The following is an 11,448-nucleotide window of genomic DNA, read 5'->3' on the forward strand; positions in this document are numbered from 1 at the left end:
GCAATGTGTGAATATTGTTAATCCGGTTAAGATTTTGATACATATTGAGATGAACAATAAAAGATTTTTTAAAAGACATCAGCAAAGGGGCGCCTGGGTGGCTCAGTGGGTTAAAGCCTCTGCTTTCAGCTCGGGTCATGATCCCAGGGTACTGGGATCGAGCCCTGCATCGGGCTCTCTGCTCGGCGGGGAGCCTGCTTCCTCCCCTCTCTCTCTCTGCCTACTTGTGATATCTGTCTGTCAAATAAATAAATAAAATCTTAAAAAAAAATAAGACATCAGCAAAAAGCAGGACAGTGCAATAAGGATAGCTATTAGCTTCTTCAGCTCTTATAATCGCATTCTTCTTTATAGTCTCAGAGGGGATTTATTGACAGAAAACATTCATCCACTCCCTTAATGGGCATAGTAAAGCCCTCCTACTTCTCTCTGTACACTGAACCTGGTCACACTCCATTAGCCCATCTGAACGAGACTGGATTCAACCAGAGAAGCAGACAGAACTGCAAGAAAAAAAAGGATGATTATTTTCTAACTGTCTTGACTTCTGCTTCTGATATTCTCCATTATAGTTGTTGAAAATATGCCCTTAATTTTCTTTTTACCTATTTGTAAGTGAAAAAAAAAAAAACAAATTTACTTTTCTCTTGAATCTTTTTGTATAGCACATTAAAAATTGTATTTTTGCTTTCTAATTATGTGCATGCAGAAGAATATGCACATTTCCTATATAATTGGATAATGTATTTGTTTTCCTGAAATTGAAATTTGGCAGATGAGCTATTGATAATTTTTGAGGGTTAGAAATAAATATCTCAATCAGATTTATATGATTTATATGAAACTGACAGTGGGTGACTTAATACCCAAATTATCTACTATGTAGCAAAGACCAGGTCCCCCAAAATTCTGAGGCATAGTTACAGCCTGTGGGCTCAACTCAATGCAGTTGTGTTCTCTTAAGCAGACCATAAGAATCTGAATTCCTTAATGTGTAAAATGAGAAAATAAGATGAATATGTACCTTGTAGAGTCTTGGGAAAGATAAAATAGGATAAAGCATTAGAACAATTCCTAGGATGCTGTCAGCTTCAAATAAAGTTTAACATTAATCCACCACCACGGTCAATGAATTTACATGTTAAATACGCATTAAGTTGTTTATATGAAGCTCAAGGAATTATATTAGAAAAGAGTCACTATGAACAGAAGGGCCAGTCGCCATGCATACAACAGACAGTGTTCCCTTTTGTGTCTGGTATCCCAGGTGGACTGTTCAGCGTATCTTAATGGCAGGACCCACATTTACAAAAGCACAGCAAAGATTTCCCAGTACCCACCAAGTAACTTTGTGGTCTCCTTTCATTCACTCAGCAAGCGGTTTCAAGGCCTTCACATTTATTGCTCACTGTGCTGATCCTTAATTTATTTTGACCACAAATCCAGACTTTGTCAGCAGATGTGTTTTGCAATTTATCAGGCTACATTTTTATTTTTCACAGGTCTCAAATTTCATCTTTCAGTGAGGGTGGGATGTGATAGAAAGGCTATTGTTGTTGATGTAATTTGACAAAATTTGTTAAATATCTACATTAAGAATTCAAAAATCATTTGCAGTGTTCTCAACTGCCTTATCAACTGAGAATATTAATAATTTGATGTTTTAATTAGTCTTAGAACTATGAAAAAAGTATAAAAATATTTTTAAAAGTATAAGACATATTTGAAACTAGTAAATTCTTCTGAAATATCTAGACATGATAACTGCCACTAAGCTCTTCCCAGAAAGAGGAGTCATTATTTGCTTTCTCTTAGTAAGGACTTCTGAATTTTGAGATTTGACATGTCAGAAATTAAAAGGTTGCAAAAGTTTAAACTTCAGAACAGAAAATGTCAAAGGAGGTATTATTCTCTGAAGAAAGGTCAGATGTATTCTGTGTTAATTGTTTTATTTATTTTGTAGTTATTTCAGAATTCTGCTTTAAATTGCATTTCTACTTTTGTCTCTGAATAGACTGACTGTGACCTCATTAACTGTAATTAGATTTAATTTGTTTTTGATTCATCTTTAGCATCTGATAGAGAGGCTGGCTGTGAACAGCAAGATAAAGTAGTAAACAGTAAATTGGAGTCAGAAATATCGTAGTGTTGTTTCAACTTTCCTTTCTGAATCTCAGTTCCATGAGCAATTAATTGCTATGTGCATTAAAGCAGATAACATTTGGGGAAACAACTAAAGCCTTCTCTGATAAATAGCAATGACTGTCTAAATACTACTTCCTTGTCCTCTGAAATATAGAGTAGATAGTAAAAATTTTAAGATGAATTTCAACTTGGAAAAACATGTACTGGATACAAATTAGATAGATTTCTCATAAAGTTATGCTTAATCAGGGTTAAAATAAGATTATATATATATATATATATATACATATATATACATACATGTATATGCATATACATATGTACATGCACATACACATATGTATATACGTATATGTGTGTGTATATATATATACATATATATATAACAGCCATCTCTTACATAGATTCTGCATAATTATTACTGTACCTATTAGCTATTTAATCATTAGTCATCTGTAACCAGTAATGGTCCAAACACTTTCCTCATTTAATCCTAAGCATATGCAAGATTTAACATTATTCTTTTCCTCTTTTTTATGTATGTAGAATGAATGGAGGAAGAGTGTGGAGAGGATAAGCTGGACCCACAGCCAGTCTGGCTTCAGAGTTGGAACTCCAAAATGGTGCCCCTCGGCTATCTAAGAGTTTGGTCATTGGTTAGGATCATGATCTGTTTGAGGGGGATTTGTGGGTTACTCCATACAATCACAGTGCCTCACTGTGGGGTTCAAGAATTTCATATAGATTTTCCCCCAAATTTTGTTGAGGTTACTTTTCATTTTTCTTTATTATTTTTTTCTTTTTCTCTTTTTAAATTTAAATTCAATTAGTGAATCCTTGGCTTTTGATATAATGTTCAATGGTTCATTAGATTGTTCTTTTTGGGGTATTACTGACATATAATTATACTAGTTTCCATTGTACAAAGTAATGATTTGATAATTCTGTGCAATGTGAAATTATTTTTTCTTATATAAAATTTTTAATGATTTTTTTTCTTATATAGAATGCACCTTAAAGAGTTTTTAAGATCTCAGTTGAAGGGACATCTGGGTGACTCAGTCAGCTGGGCATCTACTTTTGTCTTGGGTCATGATCTGGGGTCCTGGGATTGAGTTCTGTATTGGGCTCCCTGCTCAGCAGGGAGTCTGCTTCTCCCTCTCCCTCTGCCTGCCGCTCTCCCTGCTGTGCTCTCCCTCTGTCAAATAAATGAAATTTAAAAAAAAAAAAAATCTCAGTTGGATTCTTAGACCAGAGAGATTAATGATATTTTGATTATCTACAATAAAAATTCTAGAAGGGGAGATTTGTGTGTGTGTGTGTGTGTGTGTGTGTGTGTGTGTGTGTATGCATATATATATGCACACATATATATACATACGTATATATATGCACACACACATTTAAATACATATATACATATGTATACATATATTTGTATACATATATACATACACACACATATATGTATATATATAAATATACATATATGTGTATATATATATAAATATATATATATAAATATATATATATATAAATTTTACATTTTGATTCATTTTTTGTGTTTGGTTAGGGCAACAGCTAACCTAAAAAATTGTACATGCTTATTGGTAAAGGATACTATAGAAAAAGGAAAACTCACGATACAATGAACAATGCAACCTCCCAAATGGTAAATTTATATAATTACAGATAATTTGTATTCTCTAAATCCATAAAACCATGGAATTTTTTTCTAATAACATAATTGGGTTCTCATTCTCTCTTTCTCTCTCAACACATTCATTTCAGTGGGTGGTGGTTCGTGATTGATTCATTAATCCCAAAACTTCCCTAGGTTGCCCAGGTGAAATCACATGGAGAACGCCAACTGGCTAGCTAACCATACTGGGAGATCAGATTTCATCCTGGTGGGAATCTTCAGTGAATCCAAACACCCAGCTCTCCTTTGTTTGGTCATTTTCGTGCTTTTCCTAATGGCCGTGTCTGGAAACACCATCTTGATACTATTGATACATTCCGATGCCCACCTCCACACCCCCATGTATTTTTTCATTAGCCAGCTATCTCTCATGGACATGATGTATATTTCTGTTACTGTGCCCAAGATGCTCATGGACCAAGTCATGGGTATGAACAAGATCTCAGACATAGAATGTGGGATACAAATGTTTCTCTATCTGACACTAGCAGGTTCAGAATTTTTTCTTCTAGCCTCTATGGCCTATGACCGCTATGTGGCCATCTGCCATCCTCTTCATTACCCTGTCCTCATGAACCATCGCGTGTTACACCTTCTATCATCTGGCTGCTGGTTCCTGGGCTCAGTGGATGGCTTCTTGTTTACTCCCATCACCATGACCTTCCCCTTCTGCAGATCTCGGGAGATACATCATTTTTTCTGTGAAGTCCCTGCTGTATTGAAACTCTCTTGTTCGGACACTTCCATCTATGAGATTTTCATGTACCTGTGCTGTGTCCTTATGCTTCTCATTCCTGTGATAGTCATTTCAGGCTCTTACTACTTTATCCTCATCACCATCCATAGGATGAACTCAGCAGAAGGACAGAAGAAGGCCTTTGTCACTTGTTCTTCCCACATGACTGTGGTCATCCTCTTCTATGGGGCTGCCATTTATACTTACATGCTCCCCAAATCCTACCATACACCAGAGAAGGACATCATGGTATCTGTCTTTTACACCATACTCACTCCTGTGCTCAACCCTTTGATCTATAGTCTAAGAAATAAGAATGTTATGGGAGCTCTGAAGAAAATGTTGAATGTGGGACCTGTCTTTTAAGAAACTACAAAGTAGGGGCACCTGGATGGTTCAGTAGGTTAAGCATCTGCCTTTGGCTCAGGTCATGATCCCAGAGTTCTGGGATCAAACCATACACTGGGCTTCTTGCTCAGTGAGGAGTCTGCTTCTCCTTCTGCCCCTTCCACCCACTCATTCTCTCTCTCTCAAATAAGTAAAATATTTTTTTAAAAGAAACCATGGAGTAGGAAACTTTTAAATATTGCCTCTCTGTATTAAAAAAAAGAAACCTCTTTTTAATTTTTTAAAAAATATCTTTAATTTTCTAATTCTTATTCTTTCAAAACATATATACAATTATATTATAGTGATGTTATATTTATTGAAGTTGATAAATACACTCTGACACTGTAGAACACCCATATTCTTAGGAAATACATAATTAAAATATTTAGAGAAAGAAAATCATGTGATTCTATGTAATTGATTGAAATGAGGGAGTGAGAGAAGGGTGATGTAAAGAAAGAGGTTAAAAAAAAAGCTAACTGTTGAGTCTGGGTAAAAGGTATGTGGCTGTGGTTTACACCATTCTTATTCATACTACTTTTATGTAAGTGTAAAATTTTTCCACACAAACAGTTAAAATATCACTTGTCCTACATTTATAAGCTTTGTATTCTGTTTGTTGACAGTGTAAGTGACAATCTTATAAAATGTGCTCATTTCAATGTGACTAATTATTACTGTGACAATCCTGTCATCTTCCTACCTTCTATCATCCCTTAATATGATAGACCACAATGATATGCACTATGTGGACCTGGTCCAAAACTGAAAGCACCTAGTGGTTAAACTTTAGGTTTAGTATCTATGCTTGCATAAGAAACTGTGGGACAAATGTGAACTCAGAATGGAAGGAAGATTTAGGGGAGGTACCCTGCTTGAGGTGATGTCTGAACAGAGTTTTGAAGTATGTAATTTATTAGACAAAATAAGAGAAGCATGATATCAAATATTCAAATTTAGTCATTTATTCAATAAACATTTAAACTCTTATAATCCAAAATAACAGCTAAATGAGTTTAAAATCTGAGCACTATATGGTTGTTGTTTTCAAGGAATTTGAATCTGTATAGTTTTATATGGAAAGAGGTACTATACAATGTATGATAAACCTAATATCTTATATATGATGCTAATGCGGAAAGTGTATGGCTCATAAGGACACATCCCTTTTATCTGCGGTACAAGAATTTGGTCAAAAAAGGGGACTGAGATCAGCCTCTGGAACTCAGTGCAAATGTTGACTAGATGTTCCCTCAGATGAGTACAGGAGACTGTGGCAGAGGGGACTTTCTCAGGGACAATATACCACAGAAAAGGCACAACATGTGCAAAGGTCTGAATGTTGGCAAAGTATAAGGGATAAATGTTCCAATCGTTCATTCCTTCTTACTTTATTTTATAGACTTCTTTCTTGCCCTTCTGTGACCCAGAGTTCTACAAACAGAAGCAAAATGATTAGATCTGCTCTTTAGAAATGTTAAATTAGTGGTCATTTGGGAAAGTACAGCACTGCAAGTAGAGAGACGAAGTGAGCGAAGATGGTGAAGTAGATGGTGTTGATCTAAATTGAATGGACCATGCCTTGACACCAGGATGGACTGGACGGAGGAAAGGTATATTTGGAATATGTGGGGCCTTTCGAACCCACGGACATGGTTACATAGCTATATTTTATAATGGGGCTGTGTCCAACTTGTGAAAAATCAGACAGTTTTGAAAGTACGGATTAATTTTCCTCTTAACACACTTGATTAGTTCATTATTGTAAAACAAAGATCATGCAGCGTTTTGGAAAACAATGTCAGAAAACCAATTCTCAATATTTTTTATTGCAATAAAACTGAATAGAATATGGACACTCTAAAGTAATTAAGAAACGTATGTATCACCCCTCAATTTTATGACTATAATAATACGTTTCATGGTTCCATTTACAACACCCAGGCATGTAAAACAAAATGAGACAAAATAAAACAAAATGTGGTATTGAGCTATATTATTACAAAGATTTTTTTATTTCAAAAATTTTTATTTTTTATTTGTATTGTTAACATATAATGTATTATTTGTTTCAGGGGTACAAGTCTGTGATTCATCAGTCTTACACAACACACAGCACTTACCATAACACATATCCTTCCCAATGTCCGTCATTCAGTCTCCTCATTCGACCACTGCCCTCCCATCTAACAACCCTCAGTTTGTTACCTGAGGTTAAGACTCTCTTATACTTTGTCTCCCTCTCTGATTTTGTCTTGATCCATTTATTTCCTCTCTTCGTCTATGAACCTCTGCCTTGTTTCTTAAATTCCACGTATCATTGAGATCGTATGATAATTATCTTTCTCTGATTAATTTATTTCACCTAGCATAATATCTTCTAGTTCCATCCATATTATTGTAAATGGAAAGATTTCATTTTTTATGGCTGTGTAACATTCCATTGTGGTGTGTGTGTGTGTGTGTGTGTGTGTGTGTGTGTGTGTAATCACATCTTCTTTATCCATTTATCTGGTGATGGACATCTGAGCTCTTTCCACTGTTTGGCTATTGTGGACATTGCTGTTATAAATATTGGGAAGAAGATGTCCCTTTGGATCACTACATATGTGGGGTAAATACTCAGTAGGGCAATTGCTGGGTGATAGGGTATCTCTATTTTCAACTTTTTGAGGAACCTCCATGTTCTGTCCCAAAGAGGCTGCACCATCTTGCATTCCCACCAACAGTGTAGGCGGATTCCCCTTTCTCCACATCCTGGACAACATTTGTCATTTTCTGACTTAATTTTACCATTCTGACTGAGATGAGGTCATATCCCATTGTCTTGATTTGTGTTTCCTTGATGCCAAGTGATATTGAGCAGTTTTTCATTTGTCTGTTGCTTTTTGGATGTCTTCTTTGCAGAAATGTCTGTTTATGTCTTCTGCTCATTTCTTGATTAGATTATTTGTTCCATGAAACTCACTGAGTTTCATAAATTCTTTATATATTTGAGATACTAACCCTTAATTTGTGAATATCTTCTCCCATTCTGTCAGTTGTCTTTTGGTTTTGTTGACTGTTTCCTTTGCTGTGCAAAAGTTTTTTTTTTTTTTTTTCATCTTGATGAAGTCTCAGTAGTTCATTTTTGCCTTTGTTTCCCTTGCATTTGGAGACATGTCTGGTGAGAAGTGGCTGTGGCTAAAGTCGAAGAGGTTGCTGCCTATGTTCTCCTCAAGGATTTTGATGGATTCCTGTCTCACATTTAGGTCTGTCATCCAGTTTGACCCTATTTTTGTGTGTAGTGCAAAGAAATTGTCCAGTTTCATTCTTCTGCATGTGGCTGTCCAATTTTTCCAACAACAACAACAACAAAAAAAACTCTATCTTCAACAACATCAACAACAACAACAAAAATCACTTTAAAACTTTTTAGAACAATTAGTTTTCTTTTTAGGTAATGTGCCTAAAATATAATTTCCATAGTCTTTACTAATAATAGTTTACAAGTTTTATGTAGTTGGTAAAGTTATTTCTCAAATATATACAACACCTAATACTTGGAATTTGTGTTTCAAATTTCTTGCATCTAGAGTTAAAAACTGAAATGGAAGAGCTACAAGCACTCAAATGCACTTGCTTACAAGTATCATATAATTAGCAGCTATAAAATACTTTAACATTTTCAATTTTTTAATTTATTCAAGTGTTTTTGATAGTGATACCTTGAGCCAGAGGAATCAATTCTATGCCATGGTAACAAGGTTTCAGGTTTCTACATCCTTTGGCACACATTAAAGACCATTATTGGAAATCTTCATTCAAATTCAGAATTAATATTATTGTTCATTGGATATAAAATCTTCCATTATTTTTCATAAAATTTCTGCTTCCTTAAATGTGTTCAAAGAATAATATTTGAAGAAACACAACGAACAAAACAATTTTCTAGGATGGCTAAAGAATTAAGCTTCTTAAAAATAATTAGATACATTAAAATTAACATTTAGAGAGACAAGATGGTGGGGAAGTAGGAGGAGGCACCATTTCAACCTGTTCCCTAAAGGGAGCTGATTACCTACCAAAGAACTCCGATCACCCATGATATCAGCCTGAGATCAGAATTATACACGACTGGATCTCTACAGGGGCAGAAGACGCCAGTGAGGAGGTAAAGCAGAGTGGGAATGCTGGCCTGATATCAGAAGATAAACGAAAGGGGGAAGGAGCCACCAGAGGCTGCCAATTGGAATGTACTACCCCAATATGAGAGTGCCCTGCAACTGGGGACCAGCATTAACTTGGAATCTGGTTGAAAGCACTCAAAAGAGCAAAGGATCATGGGGGAAATTGTCGGAAGCAGGGCAGTTAAGGACAGGGGCCTAAGTCCTGGACCCAGAACAGCCTCCCCAGGCGCTGAGCCAGAAAGAGTGTGGCGGAGAAACCAGGTCTTGGTGTGCCCAAGAACGCCTGGTGTCCAGCTCCCATGAGGGGCTGGGAGCCTCACCAGATGCAGAACACCAGACCCTGCCATCAGAGACTGAGACACGCGTGTCCCACACCCTGCCCTGAGAGAGGGCACACAAGTGCTACCCTGGCACTCTTAGACCCATGCCATACTATCAGAGACTGAGAAGTACTCCATTCCCTCCCATGAGAGAGGTACGTGAAGGCGCCAGTCGGGTGCTCTCAGACCCGGAAAGACCAGGCACTCCCAGCCCAGGCCAGAAGGAAATTCTCAGTGTGCGATTGCTGCTTGGAACCTCTCTGGCGGTCTGGAGCCACTGCTGTCATGGTTTTGGGTACAAGCAGGAGATCCTGTGGTCCCAGGGAAAGCGACTCAGAACCTGCTCTGCCAGCAGCCGAGGGGGAAGTTAAAGTGCTCTGGAGACCCAAATGGGAACAGACTGAGAATTCTCTCTGAGAGGGAGGTTGGGTGCAGTTTGCTTTCCTCTAAACCTCCAAAACCATCAAAAGCTGTCAAGGCAAGAGAAAACAGATGAACAAACAAAAAAACCTCCAGAGAACAAAAGCCTGAAAAACCGGTTTTCTCAGAGCCCAACCCTTGGCTGGGGGGGGGGGGGGTTAACTCAGGGAACACCATTGACTGAAAACCCACGTGGCAGGTCCCTATCCCAGAAAACCAACCAGGAAAGAAAAAAAATTAAAAAAAAACATGACAAGACAACAACCACCACTACTTCATAGATACAACTTTTATTTCTAACGTGTTCCCAATACTCTGGTTCACTTTTTTATATAGATAATTTTTTAACCTATTTACCATCACAGTGAGATGTCCAGTACATCAAATTCCATAATAACCTTCTAACCTGAAATTTTTGATACATACAACCGTGTTTTTCTTTTGCTTTTCTATTCTTTTAAATTTTTTCTTAAATTGTAGTTTACTTTAGTCTAGTTTATTCCTTTTTTATTTTTGTTTTCTAATATTCATATAGACTTAAACATCAAGGTAATCCCCTTTCGCCAATCAATGCTACCCCTATAGGTAAACCAATTTTTAATCCCCCTTAATCAAAGGAAAGTTGAGTCCTTTAACAAAGACATCAAGATACAGCCAGGAAGAATCAAAATAAACTTCCTAGCCCACACTGATAATTTATAGCCACTCTCCCATCTTTATCTTGGCCATTGTTCCTGTGTATTTGTGTTTGTCCTGATAGTATATAAATCATATACTTGGGGTTCTTTTTGATGAAGTTTGCCCTTTATTTGCTTTTATATATATCTATATCTATCTATCTATCTATCTATCTATATATATATATGTTTTCTCGTGTCATATACCTTTATCAGTCTTTTTTATTTATTTTTTTGGTCTGTTTTTGTCTGTATACTTCAAAAATCTTACCTTGGGTACAATTTGGGCTGAACCTTCTCTTTTCTCTTCCCTTTTTTCTCTCTCTCTCTTTATTTTTCTTTTCTTTTTTCTCTCATTTGGGTGGGTACACCTGATGGCTCAGAAGTGTTCCAGGGTGCACCTTGACTGCACAACTGTCGATACATCCAGCTATATCCGTTCAGCCATCTCTCAACAAAATGACTAAGAGGAGGAATGCCCAACAGAAGAAAAATACAGAGGATGGGCCTTCTGCAACAGAGCTAATGGCAAGCGACATGGACAATATGTCAGGAAGGGAATTCAGGCTAAAAATCATCCAGGCAATAACTAGGTTGGAGAAAGCCATGGATGACCAAATGGAATTGATTAGGGCAGAACTGAAAGCCACCAGGGATGATGTTCAAAAGCTCTCAATGAGTTCCAATCGAATCTAAATTCTCTAAAAGCTAGGGTAACTGAAACAGAATATAGAATTAGTGATCTGGAGGACAAACAGATAGAGAGAAAGGATCAGGAGGAAGTCTGGAACAAACATTTCAGAAGCCACAAAAACAGAATCAGGGAAATAAATGATGCCATGAAATGTTCCAACATCAGAATGATTGGAATCCCTGAAGGGGAGGAGAA

General features: G+C 36.7%; 1 protein-coding gene across 1 annotated transcript; it reads left to right on the forward strand.

Moving 5' to 3' along the window:
* Positions 1–4,001: 4,001 nt before the first annotated feature.
* Positions 4,002–4,949, forward strand: LOC123936530 (olfactory receptor 2T4-like). The gene has a single exon (XM_045997005.1). The coding sequence runs from the start codon at positions 4,002–4,004 to the stop codon at positions 4,947–4,949; it is 948 nt and encodes a 315-aa protein (XP_045852961.1).
* The last annotated feature ends 6,499 nt before the right edge of the window (positions 4,950–11,448 follow it).

The sequence above is a fragment of the Meles meles genome, unplaced genomic scaffold (genome assembly GCF_922984935.1).
Source record: "Meles meles unplaced genomic scaffold, mMelMel3.1 paternal haplotype, whole genome shotgun sequence".
In the NCBI taxonomy this organism is placed as follows: domain Eukaryota; kingdom Metazoa; phylum Chordata; class Mammalia; order Carnivora; family Mustelidae; genus Meles; species Meles meles.

Coding starts and splice junctions, on each gene's coding strand:
- LOC123936530 (XM_045997005.1), top strand. CDS start 4,002: ATGGAGAACGCCAACTGGCTAGCTAACCATACTGGGAGATCAGATTTC.